Consider the following 21,211-nt stretch of genomic DNA (forward strand, 5'->3'; position numbering starts at 1 on the left):
ATGAATGGAAAGTGGATGAGGCGATTGTTGTGAAAAAGTTTTAAAAGACAGTATATTTGAACCTTGGTAAGCTGATCAGAAACCTTACCAGTCTAGTCCAGTCACTGTCGTCATGTAGTATGGAGCAGGAAAAAGATGTCCCGTTACTTCTCTGAGCCTCCGTTTAAAAGGCAGATCTTGAAATGATCCCTCAGATAACTTTTTTTTTTTTGGACCAGCCTGTGACATATTGCCACAATACAAAAAATAGCATATGATAGCAAAAAATAGCTTATTATCATGACACCCAGAGTCGAAAATTTCATGGCAGCACTGTCTCACACCTAATGAGTTTACCATCACTTATACCACGACATTCAACATCTTTGAAATGCAAACATCAAATATCCAGTGAGGACTTGAATTCAACTGTTGGCTGCGTAAGACGGGGACGAATAGCGTTGGTGAGACTGATTTGCTCATCCGATTCATAGACTCTCCTCCTCTGTCCATGTCTAGTATTGTTCCATTGCTTCTTGCTTCTTTAGCTGAACCGTTTGCGACAAAATTAATGAAACACAATCTAACAATCAGCTGCATGCCAGAGGAGTAAGCGGGCTGGAAAATGTTGTGTGGGATGTTAAGCTGTGCGACTTCATATTCCTTTGTTTCACCAGAACTCTCCTTGCTTTCCGACATCAGATCCAAAATCACAGTCCTCTGTTAATAAATAAGTACCTTCAATGTCAGGAAGTCTTGAAGAGCTTTTTTCAAATATTTCCCCGAGCAGTGGAATCAGTCAGGCCAAAAACAACAACTAAATGGAAGAATCTCCCAAAAAATAAACAAAGAAACACATCTCTCAACACACTGGAAGAGTAAATGTTCTCATGAATGATTCACAACGAACTGGCACTGATTCGGCAGTTTGAGGCTGCAACTCATGGATGTGAACCACTGATGCATTAAGAGAGCTTGATGGCACCACTCAGCCTTGCTACTAACTTGTCCCAGTGGTCTTTCGTCATAGCATGTGTATTAATGCTGACTACACGTCTGAAAAACCAAGGTAAAATGGAGCAAGAGTAAAAATGTCTATCTCTTGCTGCCCAAAAGGCATTTTTTGCCATCTCCAGCAATTACTAGGGATGCTTGTAAAACTGCTGGTCCAAACACAAGCGTAAGTTTTTTACATATTCTACAACTCCTATTCCCAAAAAGTTGGGACACAGTGTAAAATGTAAAGAAAAGCAGAATGCAATGATTTATCAATCTCCAAAATCAACATCTTATTCACAAAAGAATAACATGAAATGTTGAAAGTAAGACATTTTACCATCTCATGAAAACTGTTAGGGTCTCCTTGAATCTGATGCCAGCAACGCATCATAAAAGCTGGGACAGGGGGAAGAAATGGCTGGAAAAGTAAGTGGTATGAAAAAGAAACAACCGGAGGAACGTGCTGCAACTAATCGGGCTAACTGGCCACAGTTCAGAGACATAGCTGAGCATAAAAAGAGCACCTTAGAGAGGTAGAGTCTACGAAGTAAAGATGGACAGAGGTGCAGCAATCTGCAAAAAAACAGCATCTACACGTCAGACAAGAATGGGACAACATTCTCGTCCCAAATGTCCAGCAGCTGGTCTCCTCAGTTCATAGATATTTAGGGACTGTTTCATGACATTTTTGTTTCCAAACATCCCAAATATTTAGGTGGATTTTGATTTGCATAACCTCATCATGGTGTCATGTCGACGAGCCGAGCAGCGACAACTCCGGGAATAACGCTGAGACTTGTGGGCAGTCAGCCATTCTCTTTAACACGTCTGCGCTGAAGTGGGATGTGTCGGGTGGTTTTCGAGTGAGGCAGCCAAACTCTGTGTTCATGATGTGATACGCGCTGAGCTAACAGGTTCTACCCTGATACTCAACCAATGGAAAATGTGCACCCACGGAAAACTTTTTCAAAGCGTCACAAAACACTTTTTTACCACGATTATCTTTTCTATAAAGTGATGTTTGTAAAATCTTAAAAGAAAGACCCGTATGATGACTTAGTCTGATTATGTTCTTGTGCATCTGCTGGTTCAGTTTATAGAAATCTTGGCCCATCTTGACAGAACCAAAAAACGCTGCATCACTAGGAAGCCCATAGAAACATGAAACAGCTTAAAGTGACGATATTATGGAAACTTTAAAATATAAACGCAGAGAATCATCATCAGCTGAATATGTGGCTCCGCTTCACAGAGCTCATGACTTTATGACTATAATAGGAAGTTGGATTCAGCAAAGAAGCTCTACAAACCTCTTTTATACCACATCCTCAGCATCAAACAGCAGGTCACACAGCTAGAAACTGAGTGGTGAACACTGTCTACCAGCCACTTTTCTAGAAAGACTGAAAATAAAACTCCTACTAAATCTGGAAGACAGTTTTCTCTAGCAGTGGTGCTGAGAAAAGTTTTGTCACATCTCTATGCAAGACAAAGCTCCATCACCATCACGTGTATCTAAGTACTCCACTGGACTCAAATTTGCCCAAGTAATTACTCGACCCTCATTCCACAATTGACTTAAATCCTATTGATCTGTTTCTAATTAGATTAAACGGGATGTCACCGTTTCATTCGGACTGGGTCTAAAATACTCTATTCTGTGTGCCTTCTTCGGATCTCACAGTCTGCGGTTTAAATGGAATTTCCTATGGTATCTAAAATCAACAAACTGACTGGCACCAAACCCTGACCTTTGCAATGCTCTAAACAAGCCAGTGCACCTGATCGACCTGTGAAATATGTAACACACCTTTCCTCCGAGCAGATCCAGACACATAAATCACTTGGGTGCGGTGCCGCTCTGTGAAGCTGCTTAAAAATAAGTTTAATTTCCTGCTGGAGGGACTGTGCGTCTTGTTCTGTTTAAGCCGAATAGGGAGTCTGATCCCGTGCCACATACTTTCCTGTCAACCGAACACTCTGTCAGCTCATGTAAACTGTAGGACCTCCAGAATACATGGGAATGTGAGAGGGTTGTGTTCTGCGAAAAGACCTCCAGCCTCTAGCGTCTTGCTTTTTACATTCCTTTAATGCTGCTTCGGTGGACTTAATGCGGGATTGAAAGCGGTTTATGTCCACTGTCAGCACTGTCCTCCCATTGTAGCCTCTGTGCGAAGAGTCATCAACTGCACTCGCTTTGTTTTGGTCATGAAACAACCACCAGCCACCAGACATAAAATGCCACATAGGTGTTTGTCAGTATGGTGGCCCTGAGGTGCAAAACACAAAAATGCTTGACAGCACAAAATCTTAACCAAAAAGAAAAGAGAAAGCAAAATATGCCATTTCATAAGATAATATTTCTAAAGGCAACATAAAAAAAAACACAGAAAAAACTAGAGCTGTACACTAAATATACTTTGATTTGTTGTGGTGTTGTGTGCAAAGCCTTTCCGGAGTTGTTCCTATTCTGTCGCTTTCTGAAACGGGTTTTCTTTGAGCGGAGTCACGTTTTGGGAAATGTTTTTGCATTTTGTTAAATATTTTCCTTCTGGTTGTTGTGTTCCGCCAAATATGTTTTGCAGCTATGGCCCAAGTTAAAGTGTGCAATTATGTATATTCAATATACGCACCATGCAGGTATCCGTCAGCCTGACATCGCTATTGGCCAATATGTGTGACTGTGGGCATATCAGCAAACAGGATGTCAAAAATTGATGGCAGCGATCGATCTCTTGTGTTCTGAGGGGTGTACTGCAAAGTAAGATTAGCTGCCTAGTGAGCTATGTTGGGCTGAAAGACTGAGCTTTCAGTTTTACAAAGGTGGCTCTTATTTAACCGGGTGAGCGCATTACCTGATCCGGAGCATTTCATGAGTTTTGGATGAAATCATCTGAAAAAAGCAGCAGACTTTCGCTGATTCTTGTCCTGGTGAAAATTCCAATAACGGCAAAATCATAGCGAAACAATATTTAAATGTCATCAGCCAGAAGTCTTGGAAGCTGACGTCTGACCTGACACGGCAACAAAAGCTCTTTAGTGATGGAAAAACATTGGATTGTCAAACGACTAACAGAAAATCCATATTTTAACTGTGATCTTAAAGGTCAACCAGTGTTCCACATTCAGACGCTGATCAAATGCAGGCTTTTCCACCTCGAGATTCAATCACAGTAACATTGATTAAGCGATATCTTTAAAGCCATAATGTGTAATATTTCATGTTGTCTATTAACAAATTTGAGTCTTATCATTCACAAGTATTACCTCAATCGTTATTAATTACCTCCATCACAAAAGTGCAGTGTTCTTATATTCTTTATATTCAGCATGCGAATGTACATAACAGTGTTACACCCCAATGAATGTCTCCATGTCGCTCCGCCATTTTAAAACTACGGGATTTGTAGAAGGACATGTCATCACATTGAAAACGGAAAGGGCGAAGCTGATGACATGTCCTTCTACAAATCCCGTAGTTTTAAAATGGCGGAGCGACATGGAGACATTCATTGTCCGTGAAATATTACACATTATAGCTTTAAAAGATTTAGTGTCAGAAAGATATTAAATTAGCCCTTTATACCAGAATTCATTGTTGGATGAACAACTTGGCATGTAGAAGGAATACGCTGAATATCCAAACCTGTTGAGTGTGACACTGTGAAGAAGCTTTGCACTTACAGGAACACGTGTTGTCGGTTGTGCGTTGCGACCAGTAACACAGATTAGAAAATGATTCAGTCTTGGCCTATATATCAGAGGATAGTCAATCAATTAAAATGTGCTTGGGTTTTGTTCAGGACTGAGCTAAATGTAGTATTTATCAATACAAAAGTTGAAGAGCTTTATGTGTGTGCATGTGGCCTCTGAACTCACTAAACTGCACAACAAACTTCACTATTTTCTGACTTCTCCATTCATACAACCTGATCTTCTAAGTTTGAGGTGGGTGGTATATGTTTTACGCAGAAGAAGCATCAAAAGAAGCATAAAACTCCCCTTTCATGTTAGCTCACACTGAGCCTGAAGAAACCCTGAGTTAACTGAGAATGATCATAATCATACTCTCAGTACCTGTTACCTCTGAGTGGATGGTTAGGTTTTGTCAAGCCAGTTAACACGAAGGAAGGCAGGCTATGTTGAATTTGCTTCACAGTACAGCCTGCTGGTTATGTTGCATTGTCTTTGCTCTGAAACTAACAGCATTTATTTTCATTTCATTTTGCCTGTCAAAAACTGCAGTTTGTCTATTTGCCTACAGATATAATCTCATTAGTTAAGGTAAAAGTAAAGGTTATTTGGATTTGGATGGAAGAATTTTTGCTCATTCAAAGAGAGTGTAATGAAGGGCTGATACACTTTAAAACTTTTTTCTTTTTTGCATTTATAACATATTTCATGGTTAATCTGGCACTGAAGGGAAAAAAAATGAAAACCAAAAGTTGGGAAAAGATATAACCTATCAGACAAATCATTTCCTTATATCCAACATTGCTAGAAACCCAGAATTTCCCAATTAGTGCACCTTCCCACACACGCACACTTCTGCATCTGCGATGCTCATGTTTACATGTAAGTGTGTGTTTGCCTATGAGTGTGAGCTGCTTGGCTGTTAAAGGCCTCAAGGGTTGTCTCTACTCTCAAAAGTTAGCCCCAAAAGAGAGCTCAGTCGCTCCTTTGCATGTGCGCAATCTTATTGTGTCATCTTTGTCTGTGCTGCACAGACAAGGCTGAGTAGAGGTCTGGCACAATCAGTTAGGATGAGCTTGAAGTGCTCAGATGAAAAGATGACATCACGATGGGCCCTAAATGTGTTTGCGTGCAAGACTGCTTCACAACCAAATCTCTCATATCCATATAAATGACCTGAGGGAGAGTGGAATGGTTTCTGTTTAAATTAAGTGGGTGTTTGATTGTGTAGGCTGTGCTCTTTCTGGGATGGAGCGACTCTTACCAGCTGCACAGACCAAAGATATATATAAATCAAAACGAGACTTTCATCATGAGTGTGTGTGTTTATGAGTGTATGAAATAGTACAGAGTTTTCTGCTACATTTGAGATGAATGGAGAGGCACTGAAACCATGTGATGTTTTTTTTTCCTGAGGTCCACTTAATTCTGCACCATTCAATGTTACCAGCTGACACACATATCGATATCTAACCTGTATAAATGTGATGCACGATCCACTCTCCTGCCTATATAGAGTATTTTTTATAGCAGGCGTATACAGATTCCAGATTAGAAAACAGCTGAACAGAAAATCTTCTGGATCTGAAAGTAGAACAAAAAGTGGATGCCTTGAAATTATGTTGAAATTCAAGAGGCTTTTGTGTTGTATGCAGGACAACACAAGCAGTATACTTGAGGCAGTGAGGTTTTAGCCTCCTCCCCATCTTCCATCATTTGCTTTTCCAGTCACCTCCAACAAAAATGAGTTATTTTTCATTTTTCTCTGCTACTCCTTTTGTTTTCTGGATCTTTTCTCCTTGTGCGAAACAAATGCGTGCCTGTGGGCTGTGTCTGACTCATTCAAATTCTGGACGTATGACCCAGAAAGCTGTTAAACACTGCGTTTTTTTTTGTGTGTGTAACACTTCTTTATCCCCAGTTTGAACACAGTCCAGAGTTATTTTTTATTGCACAACAACACTGACAGTGCTAACAGGTCAGCTCGGCTTGGTAGGCTCGTGCCTGTGGGTGCCAAAAGCTCAATGAGTGGAAGAGTTGGAGCTCAAGGCTGGTGCATGTTCAGCCTGTTAGCGATGACTCTGAGCAACAATAGTCAACAACTGCGGAGATAAGGCACACCCAGGGGCCTGTCTCTGATCTGATCCCAGGCAATTTAAGTGATAGCGTGTGTTTGCACAAACAATGTCATCCAAGTCTAATATCAGTGGTATAAAGGTGAGCATTCTATCTTTAGACGTGCAGATATAACAGCTCCGCCTCTTCTTTCCTGCACAGATGAATGTGAGGGTAGCAGATGCTGAAGTTTCATCTTTAACGTTGTGTTTACTATCAGGAGTTATGTGACAAATGACAACCCTACATGAGACATTAGCAAAACTGCAAGATGCAGTGAAACATGACGGGAAAATGAAAGATGCGTCGATATTTGAGACGCCTGAAGCCTGATGCGCCTCTCTTTACAGCTCCGAGGTCTGCGTGATGCGTGAAGTATCTCACCGAGCATCCGCAGCTTCAAAGGGCAGCCATTAATGATTCATACAAATCATCTAATTCACCCTTCTCAGTAGTAAGAAAAATAAATCTAATCTTCCAAAAATGAAAAAAAAAAAGACTGAAAATACCAAAATCATGAAAATATGAAAATGTAGTGTGAACAAACTTGGAGACACACCACGGTCAGGTAGAAGGTGTTTTTAGAAGTATAAACACACAAATATGCATTCAGCAAAACCATAAATTTATCGTCTCGAAGGGAGCGGTTGTTTTCACTGACTCGTGAGATCTGGCTCATACATTTCAGCCACAGACAGGCTGTCATTCCCGAGATTAGCTGTGTCACCTCTCCACGCGCTCCTGTTCCTCACAAAAACTGAGAGATGCCATCCCGTGCACGGACTGTTACATCCGCATCGGTCTTTAGCATTAGGAGTCCGGTCCGGTTTGTTGTGTTTATTGTGCTCATCACCGCAGATCACTTCTGCCTTGCTTACTGCACAGGCTCTGTGACTTTGAGGCCAAAAGCATTTTGAATGCAAATGCAGTTCGGTGTAAACAGAGAATAAATCAACAGTCTGACTCCTTTAGTCTTTCAGTGGACAACGCACAGTTTATGAATACAAAACAGATCAAATAAAAGGTTTGAAGCATCAGAGACAATCACAGAACATTTTGTGTTCAATTTGAATTTTTTTTCCCAATGTAAACAGACAGCAGGAGGAGATGCTTGCTGTAGAAACTGTTAAGCCATTTGAGCGTTTACATATCTCTCTGTAAAGTCATTATAAAGAACAGCAGGAAGAGGCTATTAGTTTCATTTTTGTGTCAGCAATGTAAGCCGTCACAAAACAGTGCACCTGCAAAGGCATTTTGCATGAACCCCCAGTTTAAAACGTCATCTTTGATTTATCCAGTTATTCTTACCGTAAGAAAATTGAGAGAAATAATTCAGAATTCACATCACGTAAGCCCAAAATTGGTGAAATAACAGAAAAGACAGCGTCAACTCTGAGGTAACGACCAGCAAAAAAATCCAACAAGTTTGAGTTGACTCGTAATAGTAAGAATAAACTAACAATAACCAGGAAATAATTGCTTTTCTTTTTGCTTAATCTGTGTGTTGACTGGTTCAGGTCAGGGTAGCTCATTTATTCTACGGTGAGCTGATGGAGGACCTGGTATGCATTTTGTTTCATCATAAATAAATAAAAAATTCCAAAACATGGATAAATTGCAAGCAGCTCCATTATTCCGTTGTAGATATTTGAGGCCAAAAGGTTGAAAAGGGAGGTGGGGTACTCAAGTCTAGACGCGAGAAGCAGCCGACAGCTCCAGATTCATAGGCTGTTCACAGCGGTCGTGACATGAAGAAAGACTCATAAGCTGGATTTCTATATGAGAAAAATGTCCAGTGTCAAAAGAAGAAATACGAAAACACATAATCATGCTTTGCCTAACCCCATAAATGACCAATGTGTTATAGTAACAGAAAGCCTGAGGACAGGAGGACTGATGGAGCCACACTAGCTTGTGCTTTTGCGTCCCTTTACTGGAGAGCTGGTGCTGCCTCTCTTGCTCTGCGCTGGTATTTTGCTTTTGTCCTTGTGTCCTTTAAGGCTGAATAGCCTACCAGCAGTCAAGTGAAATGGAACACTCCCTTCTCTGTGTTCCTCCTGTGCAGATACCATCTCAATCGGGGGCTGAGGATGGAGCTTAGAATGTGTGTGGAGAAAGGAGGCCTGCGGTTTTGGGTAAGGATTCTGGCTCTGTGGTTGGCCAGCCCTTGTCCTTATCTGCGATGCTGGAGGCTGTCGGAAGGGGAGGCTCTGCTGGCTGTGGGAGACCTGCTTCCGCCCGGCCGCAGAACCTACTGTCACTGGAGATGGTGGCCTGGATGGGGGTCTGCGAGGAGATGACAGATCATCCACGACCTTGAGACTCCTGAGGAGTGTTTTGCTTTCCGTTAGGTTCAGCTCACGGCTTCCCGAAGGACGCGCTTCTAGTAGCTGGGAGGCTGAGAGGAGTCGAGGGGATCTCTGTGGTCGGTAAGATGAGAAAGGCCCAGAGTCCTGCTGCTTAAGCCGACGTGGTTTGGGTGAAGAATGCAAAGGCTACAACAAAACAAAGAAGAGACATTTGACTAAGGCTTGTTACAACACGTCAGCAGACTGCACGTGCTCACATTAATCCAGAGAGAGCCCCCAACTTATCTATAATAGAGTTTAAAATGCAATACCAAGTTACATAAAACCATTGTTGCGAGTAGAAAATGAATCTGCTTGGTTGTAAATGTGAGTGCCCATTACATTTAGCCTTAGTTAATATTACAATATGAATATGAATTAACTGAGCTAAAAATGCAATCAACACCTCACTGACAACAACAAATTATTACTCGATGAGAAAAGCAATGGACTCTGGCCAACAATAAATGTAAAACCATCCATCTTTTATCCATTCATTAATATTGCATCAGCCTGAACCCATGTGAAACTTCATTAAAAGAATGTCACTTTAATTCCCCCTCAGTGCTCAATCATGAACCAGCATTGGGTTTCAACTTAGTGATGGCCTGCAGAAGCACAGTAAACAAATGTACACACACACACACACAGAAAGAAACATAACTTGGGTTAATTCAGTGTGGCTAACCTTTTATTTAGATTATATAAAACTTAAATTTCAATGGAAAGTTTGAGTGTAACGATTTGCAAAGCTCGTAAGCCAATATTGTTACACAAAATGGAACATAGAAAGCATAACAAACGCTGAAATTAAGATATTTTTCTATGTCATGGACAACATGAGCTCATCTTGAATGTGATGACAGCAACACGTCTCATAAACGTTGGGAGATGGGGCAAAGAAAGGCCGGAAAAGTGAGTGGTACCAAAAAGAAACAGCCGGAGGAACATGTTGCAGCTAATTAGGTTGATTGGCAATAGGTCGGTCACATGATTGGGCATTAAAAAGAAAAAAAGAGCACCTTAAAGAGGCAGAGTCAGTGGGTCAGCAATCTCCAAAAGAAAAGAAGCTGCCTCCAAATTGTGGGGCATGTTTGACTTTGAATATTCACTGAATTAAAAACAGGTGCAATTCTGTCATGGAAATCACTGCTTCCAGAAATCATTGTCTGTGAACACAGTTCACTGTGCAAAGACATCACCCAGAAACATTGCAGTCTTCTCTGGACCAAAGATTCCTTTTTGGATTAAATTCTGGAAATCCAGTTTGTTATCAGCATTCACTTCAAAAGCCTGCATCTCTCATGGTATGGGGGTGCATTAGTGCCCGTGGAAGGTATATACAGGTTTAAGGTGACAATTCAAAACCCTACACTGCTGTCTCTTACAATAACATGGCCTCATAGTGAACGGGTCCGGGTGCTGGATTGGCCTGCCTGCAGTCAAGACCCTCACCGGTTGAACACACTTGGAGCGCCATGAAGCAAAGGGACTTCATGCTTAGGGACTTCTTTAAAGCGGTAAACGTGGCGCCCAACTTTTGTGAAACATTTTCTGCCATCAAATTCGAGATGAGCTCGTATTTTTCAAGAAATAGTAAAATGTCTCACTGTCATCATCGGCATAATTTTAATGTCCAATGATGAATTAAATGTTTTTTTCTTCGACGCGCAAACCATTGCATTCTGTTTTAATGACTTGTATCCAAGTGGCAGCCAATGATAACGATAATGATAGCTTCAGCGCTTCCTTTATCACTGAACCATCCTTCATAAAAAAGAAAGGAGACGGCGATGTCCCAGAACTCCTTGTGGACACCAAAATTCAAAGCAACGCAAATATGAGGACAGGAAGGTGAGAGTGAGCAACTATTCTCAATATGATAAAAAAAAAAAAAACATTTAACTTTTGTGGCTTTCTTGTTGCCTTTGGGTTTAATCACAGTTGAGTGAGAGTGGGTGGATTTTCAATGGTGGTTGCCTTTTCTTAGCAATTAACATGGTTTTGGCAATATTTTTTGAATGAAATACAGTTAGGAAATATAATTTGATCAACTTGTGAAGTGTCCTTATTGGTGTACGCCGCAAACCAGACTCATATGTTGTTCAAATAGAACAAATCATTTTGATTAAGATGCATCACATCTTGAGATGTTTCTTAAGTGGAATGAAGCAAATTACTTTAGAAATCAAGATGAAACGCTTGCTTTCTTGCAGCTCATACCTTCTGTCCCTTCATCTCCCTGGCTGACTGGCTCTCGCTCATCTCTGCATCGCTGGATCTTAGTGCCACCTGGTTCAATCCCGTCGCCCTCCCAGAGGATGTTTTGTCCTTTCTCTCTCCCTCAGAAGAAGTGATCTTTGCTTTCAGCTCTTCAGTAGACAACTGCCTCCGCTCTATTTCCTGATACGCTGATTTACCCGCAGTCACTCCTCCATCAACCGCTCTATCTGGCGCTAACTGGTTTTGCACCTTGTTTTTCTGAGGAGACTGGGCTTTGTTGCCTTTCTCTGCCGTTTCTGTCGAGTCACCTTCTTGTTTAAAATGCCCCACGGTGTCACTGGCCCCATCCCTGCCTGTCCCCTCAACCCCCTCGGATTCTTGCTCTGTCCTCTTCTCTGCATGACTCAGTTCTCCACGTTTTATATCCTGTTTTTTACCATTTTCCTCATTTGTGTCCTCTGGCTCTCTTCTTTGCCCTTTTGTCCCAATTAAAGAAGAAGAGGAGACTCCAGAAGTATTTGACAAAGTCTCACCGCGAGAGCTGTTCTGGTCTGTGGAGCTTAATTTCACAGCACTCAGGCTGTGATTCAGGTATGCAGGATTAGTGGCAGTGGTGGCAGCATTAGGCATGCTGATAAAATTCTCCTCTGTCCCATAGTTTTGATATCCACTTAGATCAAAAACAGGCTCATAGAAAGGAGAGTCACTACATTCATAATACTCTTCAGAGGTGGTGGAGTCATCTCTTGATGAGACGTAGCCATCACTGATGTCCGGTGTAGGTGTTCGAAAGTCTGGCGTGTATGATCGTGGGTCAGGGGAGATTGTTTGTGAACCGGAGGTGGCTGAACCTGGAGGATACCCGTCCAGAGTTGGACTTCGTTCAATAACTGTGAGCGGCCGCGATTCTCGCTTGGGGGTTGACGAATGCAAGTCTGGTGCGCTCACGTCGGAGAGTTGTAAACGCAGGGCTTTCACGGGTGTGTGTGAGCTACTCCGCGTTTCACAAGTTTGTTCTTGAAACGCGCCGCGTGCGTTCTGTCTCGCAGTGTCTAATTTGCAGTCTGTGTGCCTGCTGTCAGCAGCAGTATCAGTGAATATGTATGGGCTGTGTGATGTACTGTTTGCTGGAGCTTTTGAAGAGTCCACAGTCTCTAACACATCTACATCCCGTGAAGTCAGTTTTCTATGTGATGATCTCTGAGGTTCATGTGCTCTTGAAAGGTGTATCTGGCATTGTGTCACGTTTGGCACTTCAGCTAATTCACAGCTTTTCGGGGGGGTTTCTGAGGTCTTAATGTCTGTCTGTACACGGTCCGTCTCAGAATCTGTTGACGCCAAAGTCTTGGAATCGACATCTTTTGGAATGATTTCATTAATATTCCCACTGGCTGCCTTGGGTGCATCAGTAATCAAAACATCTGACTGCGTTTGTAGTTTGGTTCCAGTGAGTGATGGCGCTCCGGTTCTGCCATCATGTTGTCCATCAGCTTCCTTACCCTTTGTCTCTAGGGAAGTCACGCCCTTTTTTTGCTGTGGAGTTTCTTTGGGATTATTTGTGTTTTCAGCATCTTTTTGATCTCCTTCTTTACTAGCACCGTTGCACTGTCGTTCTGAGGCAGTTTCGGACCTCTTTACTGGAGATGCTGGCATTTTAGTTGCTGCAGGAGGTTCACTGTGGACTGCTTGTGGCCCTGTGCTGGTCTTAGGCCTCGTGATAACACTGATCTCTGGCAGTGTCTGAGCATTGCTGATGCTGCCAGCTTTGAGTACCAGCTGAACAGTACGAGGCTTAGGGATGGGAGGACCTGAGGTCAAATTAGAAGATGCAGGAGGTGACGATGAAGGAAAGGGGAGATTTCGTGAAGTAAAAGAGGAGGTGGGATAAGGAAAAGAAGAATGGGTGCTGCTGGAGGAAACAGAAGTGTGAGAACTAGTAGCTGTGCTTGAGTGCGCTGTAGTAATTAGGTTATTTTTGGAACGGAAGGTGGAACATTCAGACGGCAATGCAGAAGCAGAGGGGGTAGAAATATGCTCGTGGACGCTGGGATTCTGGAGGTTATGAGTCATTTTAGGTCGCATGTTAACAGCCTTTGTGTGTGAATCTGTATGAGACACCACAGTTTTTTCTTGTGTGTCTTCTGAGTTTGAGTCAGTGGCGTCACACAGCTGAGAGATTTCTGTGATGTTCGACTCCTCTATGTCTGTTCTGTACACAACGGTCCTTTTGGCATTCAAGCTTGTTGTAGTTTCTTCTTCTTTTTTAGTGTTTGATTCTGGGACTGAGTCTGATTTGGGATTGTCAGTGGAGACAGTTTGGGCTCTGGGTGAAGGTCTCCCCCCATTAGGTGTTGGTGCTTTGCAGCTGGATTGGGGAGATGTGTGTGCACTCAGGTATGGTTTATTGTGGCCTGCATCTGGGCTTGTGGCTGTGTTTGAAAAGAGTTTAATCTCAGAATTGAGCGCTTTAGTTTTGTCTTTGTCAGACTCCGACGTTTGTCTACATTGAAGGGATTCCTCTTCCGGTGTCTTATCTTTACTTTTGATGTCACCAGGAGACGCATTCTGCTGTGCTGGCTTTGCTCTGTCCACCATCAACTCATCAGTCTCTGATTTACTTTGTGATGGTTGGAGTTTTCCCATCTCCTCACGTTTAGAAGTTAGCTGTCTGGGCTTTGCGATCTCTGGCAATGCTTCCTGTGGCTTGCTTATTGGACTGCTAAACCGGATTGCTTGGCTGGTTTCAAACATCTCAGAGCGCTGTAGATGAACTTGAGTCGGTCTGTTGGCATCCCGAATGTTAATGAACCCTATGACATCACTTGGTGGGTCAGGTTCAGGCCAAGTGGGCAAGTATGAGATTAAGTATGCTTTTTCTAGATTTATTAGCCCAGGGTGGAGGGGAGGAGCATCCTGTGTGGCCTCATCTCTAGCCCTCCTCCGCCTCTTCTTCTTGGAGTTCTCTGAAGCTTCAGACTCTTTGGGGCTATCGTGGCCAACAGAGGTGGTGGGGCTGGGGTTGCTCTGAGCAACCAGGGCGTATTTGGGGTTGTACATTTTTCTAGCAACCTCAGCAGAAGGGGGAGCCGCAGTTGGGAGTTGTGACCGGAGTTCTGGCGCGGGCTCGGGGTCTGTTGCGACTTGCTGGAGCTCAACATAGCTGGAAGTCATGTAAAGGAAGCGAAACAGTTGGTCGAAGGCATCCACAGCCTGGCCCGTAGTCACAGTGATGAGATTTCTATCCAGCCGTGAGGACATCCAGGTGAAACTAACAAAGCAGAAGAAAATGTAGCTCAGTAATAGGCAACAAGCAGGGAACTGCTAATAACTGAGCGAGACAGGTGAAGTCTGGTAGGAGTTGAATTATACTTTGGCATTAAAGTTAAAACACAATATTCCAGCGTTTGAGGGTGATATATAAAAGACTTAAGAGTGAGTGTAAAGTTTATGCTGAAACTGTCTATGGGTTATCGTCAGTCAGTGATTACAGTGTGGGAATTATTGTTGAAAAGGGCTCAAGTTCAGCTACACTGAACTCTCATCAAATGTGTTGCTAACACACTCAAATTAACCTGCAGAACAGTACCCAAAGTTAATTACCCAGAGAATAATTATCTTGTTTCACTTCCAACCTATTTGCTTTGTAGAAAACGCTGCTGAACATAAATAAAGTGTACTGTTCATTCATATCGCTTCTTCAACATGCCAAAACACAGAAATAAAGATGATAATGTGCGAATAAAAAAAAAAAAAAGACGGACTCTGTAACTGGTTTTTTCGTACGCACACCCATAATGTACACTGACCTGTATGACCCAGACACAGCTTTGTCTCCATCAATGAACATGAATCTGTGCCCCGTTCGCCCTCTGACCTTAGTGCAGCGTCGAGTGTAGAACTCTGTGCCTTCGGAGCAGCGTACGCGGAGATGCTGAAACGCATGAACACGGTATCATCAGTACCACTTATACAGCATTCAATGTCAACCACATGAAAAACAACTATTATTGCAGTGATTTATGAGGTGGCCTAATATTCCTTTGTGAACATTATTGGCTGATGGTGGTCAGTGTATGTAAACGACCTCCCGGTTGTTTTTAAGCTACTTTAATACTTTTTAATGACAATAAAAAATCTTTATGGCAATAGGTTGGCATTAGGTTTAGTGCTTTCCCATTTGCTGCTATGTGACCGTCTGATTTGGAAGCTGCCTCGTGCACGTCTGAAAAACAGTGTGTGTCCAGCTCATATGAACACCTGGTACCTGACAAGAATTAGTTCTCGGCCCATATCGGCTTGATTTCTGAAAAAGTTTTCACGAACGCTTGTGGATGCCCAATTTTACACACAAATTGCACAGAGAAGAAGACGAGTATGATTTTCTACCCATGATCACATGAGCTGCTTTTTAAGAGCATCCGCCCATCAAGTTTTTGTTTACTACTTACGTTTTGTGGAGCTGCCATCTCATTTGGGAAGGCTTAGCTTGGCCTTTGGGAACTCTCGATTTAACTTTGCACAGCAAGTCTGTCAGAGGGACCGGGTACTAAACTAGGGAGGCGCCACAATGTTATGTAAGCGCTTGTCTTGATGCAGCAGAATGTTCCTGGCTTGGCTTGCATTACGGGGAAGCCGCTTGTTTTTCCCTGTCCTGTGGTCACGCCCTTTACTTTTTCTTTCTATCAGTGCAGTCTTGCGTGGAATTGATTAGATAAACAGACAAACTGCATTTTTCTTTTTCAGTCCATGTCTGTCCTCAACTCTGAGCTGCAGCTGATGACCACTTCAGCTCAAAAGTCCAACAAATAAACAAGTTTTACTCACAAAAATGTACTTTTGAGTCAGCAATAAAGACATCCTAACCATCTCACAAACTGTAGTTTTGCCCACTTTGTTAGAATAATTGGACCAAAATCTGGCAGGTTGAGGAGTCCCTGCTGAAGATTTTTAAAATATCGAGAAACCTCCTTGGAAAACTGAAGAGCTTGAGGAATCTGGTACTTTTTGTGCTTATTGAGGCGCAACATTCTTCTTACTCTCACTCACACGTCAACTCATCTGCTCCTCCTCCCATTCTGTTGATCCACCCCTTCACCAACCACAGCTCGTCACTTACAGCTCGCAGCAAAATCTCTATCTGTCACACTCCTGCCAGCAATCTTCTCATTCCGTTGCCTGTTTGCAGCTTTCCGACAGAATTGTCACGTTTGAAGATCTTGCATTAGTTGCTCTTCGTTGTTCGGCAGCTGTCCCCTGGTTTAACTCATTTTCTGGGCTGCCACAAATAAACTACAGGATCTGTATCCAGGATCATTAATATCATAAAAGGTTATACTGGGTTATTTGGCCGAATAGGCTCTGCTGCTCCCCAATAAATCAAAGGAGCAGCATACTTTATACATCAGGGAGCAGAGCCCTGCAGATCGCTCAGGGCAGAACGAAACAGAAATTAAGTATACGACTAAGAAATGGATATGTGTATGCCGAGTACACACGTACATGTGCCAGTAAAACGTACACTGCATTCTATACCACATGAAGTATGAATGAGCTGTACAGAAGCAAAAAATACCAAGAAGTAATTCCAGAAGGTGTACAAAAACAGAACATTATGTGACTGTGATACGCATCTAACTTCAAACACATCAGAGGAATCTGTGGCACAGGTTGAATTTTTCCTCGCACAGAAAGCCATTCTGCAATCGAACATTTGACTAGTTCATAAGTAGGGCAACTCCAGGCTAAGTGTGCACAGTGCAGATGCAGTACTGTGGGCAGGACTGCACTCGGCAACTTGCACTAAAGCAGAAAGACAGGACCGAGACGTTGAAGGGAAAAACAGCAGGGAGCAACATGCTATTTATTCTAACATGAAGAGTAATGCAATAATGATGAAACAGTTCGAACAACTTACTGAACTGAACCAGACTCGTTCTCTTATCACGTTATGTGCAATACAAACATTTATTTACATTTATAAACCAGGACAAAATGGCACTATGGTATTTTACTGCGTTTTTTCCTCGCAATCCGAACCCAGATGGTGCTCAAAGTCTGACAAGCTGCTGCAGCCTCCGTGTGTCACTTGGGTTTACGCGCCATCAGTTTGCAGGGGTGTATCTGTATGACCTATTTATTTGTATTTTAATATGTACAGTTCTGTACAGCTTAAGGCCCTTCAGTGGTTTGCAGCGCTTTCAGACTGGTTCCTAAATTCACAGAGAAAACACCAGAAATGTACTCGCTTTCAGTTCCAAGCGAGTATGTTCATGGTGGCTGCTTCAAGTATTCGGCGCTTCCTTGGAGCGTTGTTGGCACGCACTATTTGGAGGTAACGAGTAGAGCAAGTTTAGGGGCAAATGTGACTCATGCCTTTTTTTTTTTTTTTTACCAGCGGATTTATATACCTTTGACAGTGCCATCAAAAAGCTGCCAATGATTAAATCAGGAAACTGAGCTTAAGCCTTTCACTTTCTTCCCGTCATGTCCGGCCGCACCTCTGAGCTCCTGCTTCTCTCTCCGTCTCTTCTACCATCACTGCACGCGTTTAGCCCTTCCACCACTCCTTCACCTTTCGTTATTTTAGAAGCTATACCACCCCTCGTCGTTCCTCTTGCTCGTAACATAGACATCCTCTGCCAACTCCAGCTCCCATCAGAAGGCTCAGAGCTTCCAGCTGGGGCAGACTCAGAGGCCCACCAACAGAGCGCTCAGCCAGGATCTGCTCCAGCTCTGATCATGTCGTCCTTGGATAGTAAGCCGCCGTCAAAATGTTTAATGTGTCAATAAACCATCTTATCTGACGAGTGGCGAAGTCTCTTTTCGTTGAACATCCTTTCATATATTGTTCATAGTTTATAAAAGGTAGTTCAGAGGTTGTCCTCCGGCAGCAGGCATAGTACAAAGCTGGGTGCCTCCATGAGGGGGAGAATAATGAATATTTGAAGCTTGAATCGTAACTCCAATGTGTCACTTCTAACAAATGCTAATGCTAACTGCCTAATCCCTCAACACAATGAAGTTTTAACAAAAAAAGGTCAAGCATACTGGGAGCCTCTGAAATATATCGGAACTCTATTACTTTGTAATCAGTAGATGGTTAAGATCGCTTACTGGTCAATGAAGTTTGGTTTGCATGTCTGATCAAAAGGATATCCGTCTCTGGAATGTGCATTCACTTATGTTGCATTTGTATTCTCCACGTTACTCCCTTTCACATGTCCCAACAGACCAAAACCTGTTCTTTAGCTTTTGTTTTTCATGATATATAAAGTGAGACACAAGCACAGAGGGGATTTCTGTAGTATGCTGCTAGGTGGATGAGGCCACTGGATGTTGTATGCGTGTGTGTGTGTCCGTGTGTGAGGAGGCCACAGACAGAAAGTGAACGTTTATTTTGTATTACACTGCATGTTAACCGTTTACAATAAAGTACCTGACTGTTTCCGAACTGACATGCCCACATGGAAACCTGTTTTCAAGATATGACTTACCTGAGCACTTAATAAAAATGCAAATTCAAAATACATGACAGTAGCTTTTCCTCCACTGACTGTATGATAATCAAGTCACTCTCTGTCACAAGGCAGGCTCTGAACAAGCACACAGAAAGAAAGAGGTGGAATCTAGGATGACAGCGGCTCACCTTGAGGTGGCCAGCATGCATGTTGGCCCTCTGACACATGGACAGGAAGTGAGGCAGTGTTGTGCGCTCCAGCAGGATATAAACAGACACCTTCCTTCTGAAAGCAGCGTCCAGCAAATCTCTGAAGATGTCGACGTCGGTGAAGACATCCATCACCACTGCTATCACCTGAAAATGAGCACAAACGCAAATGCACCAGTTGGATTGCGCACACATCATCTCACACATCACGTGCACACGCAGTACGAAGTGGTATGATTACGCAAACTGCATCCTTTTTTTTAAATAATGCAGAATGTGTCAAAAAAAAAAAAAGACGACGCACAAATGAGGCCAGGAGTGATCCTCCAGTTCTCTGCTAATATGACACAAGTGGCTCAGTCTGAAGCTTTCCAAGAAAGTGATGCAAAAAAGGATTCAGCCGAATGCCACATTAAGAAGATCCGCTGAGAAATTGAACATGTCATAAACTTTTCGCAGCCGCATGAAGAGACACGAGCACACTGATACACATGGGCCTTGGCATTATATTGCACGACTCCATGCAAATATCCGGCATAACACATGCTGCAATGTTGCTGGGACAGTTACAGTGTGGGTGCGCTTCTTTCAGCTGCTGATAAAGCAGCTTAATCAGGCTGCACTTTACTCTCGACTGTCAGTTGGCCAGCACTCTGAACTCTGATCTCATTCTGACTGTTCAAATTAAGGGTTAATAAATCGAACAGGTACATACGTTGCCTGGGGTGTTTTTTTTTCAATGACAGGGAACCATAACCTACCTTTTTCAGGCCACAGAAAACCAACTCAAGTGAGAGCTGCGTGGGTTAACACTAATGGTTTGCTTTAGGCGCAGATACTGATCTGAATAAGCACATTTCTACCTAACACTGAGGTAAATAAAGGACAATTTTCGCGACATTTAACATGATCTGTAAACACGGAGAGATAAAAACATAGAAGTGACTTGGCTAGAATGAATTTTGCGCTCTTCGTACGCGCAAATAAACAAACAAACGCATGTTGCATATGTGTGGCTCACCCACCTTTTGCGCCTGTGTAATCATTTTTCTGACAACCTCTTTGATGTGGGCCTGGCCATCCAGCGGCGGCTGCGTGTACACCGTAGTGCGCGTCACCCCCCGGTACGAGTCGTTGTTCGGCCAGCCCAGGTCCATCTGCGGCATGGATGTGTCCGACAGCTCCGGCCAGTATTGCAGTGAAAGCGACTCGTCTTTGACATTGTCCAGGAAAAGCTCCGAGCCCGGGTCAAACGGTTCAACTTCGCCGGCCAAAGTCTCCAGCTCCGGGTCCGAGAGGAAACCCCGGAGGCCGCGGGTCTCCAGGTACCTAACGAACGCCTCGCGACCGTCATACAGGAGAGCCTCGAGCGCAAGCCGCTGGTCTTCGCAGTAGAAGAACTCCGGTTTGGACTCGTGCGTCCGCGGGTTCACGTGGTTATCATCCAGGCACTGTATCTGTGATAGAGCCATATCTGGAGCCCGGATCGCTTGACAAGAAACAGTAACAAAACCGTGAAAATCCACAACGTTTTATAAGACAGCGGTTTCCGAAACTTCTCCAGACCCGCACGAAAGCCCTCCAATACCCCGTCTGCGGTTGCAACAGCTTAGTGGTGTAACACAGAAGTTGGTGCATGTTATTACATGTTGTGCCCTTTTGCTGTCAGCTTCGCTCCTCTGTTGGTCCATGGCGCTTTAACACTCAGCCATCCCCGTTACTGCGCGCACAACTCACCCGGCTCAGGGAGCAGAAGCGAGTGAGAGAAAAGCCGCAGGCTGCACCTACAGGTGCGACTCCTGACAGGTAAAACACGCCCACCCACACGTGACCTTTAAGCCTCTCCTAGCAGGTTCCTGGCTGATGAATTCTGCCGGGCAAGTGATGGGAAAGCCCCCCCCTCCTCCCTTTTTCTAAACCATTAGCCTCAGCTCCAGGCAGTCAGACATCACCTGTCTGATCATATAATGTCAGAGCAGACCATAGCTTTGCTGTTTTACCTGTTATATCAGTTACAGTTGCTGTCAGGCTTAGGTTAAACAGTGTGTAGACAGCTGCCAGAACACCAGCCCCATCCTTTGAAAGGACCTGCCTCTCCTCTGGCTAGAGAGGCAGGTCCCTTGTCCCTTCTCGACCTCGTAAATTGTCACTCTCATCTTCCTCTCATTGACCTGACTTATGTAACAGC

General features: G+C 43.4%; 1 protein-coding gene across 1 annotated transcript; it reads right to left on the minus strand.

Annotated features, from left to right (window-relative positions):
* Positions 1–7,760: 7,760 nt before the first annotated feature.
* LOC142370812 (uncharacterized) lies at positions 7,761–20,779 on the minus strand. Its single transcript, XM_075453296.1, has 5 exons — positions 20,049–20,779; positions 19,003–19,170; positions 15,164–15,288; positions 11,358–14,625; positions 7,761–9,281 (listed from the first exon to the last, which is right to left on the minus strand). The coding sequence occupies exons 1-5, from the start codon at positions 20,493–20,495 to the stop codon at positions 8,694–8,696; spliced, it is 4,596 nt and encodes a 1,531-aa protein (XP_075309411.1). The 5' UTR covers positions 20,496–20,779; the 3' UTR covers positions 7,761–8,693.
* Between the last annotated feature and the right edge of the window lie 432 nt (positions 20,780–21,211).

Source organism: Odontesthes bonariensis, chromosome 21 (genome assembly GCF_027942865.1).
Source record: "Odontesthes bonariensis isolate fOdoBon6 chromosome 21, fOdoBon6.hap1, whole genome shotgun sequence".
Lineage (NCBI taxonomy): Eukaryota > Metazoa > Chordata > Actinopteri > Atheriniformes > Atherinopsidae > Odontesthes > Odontesthes bonariensis.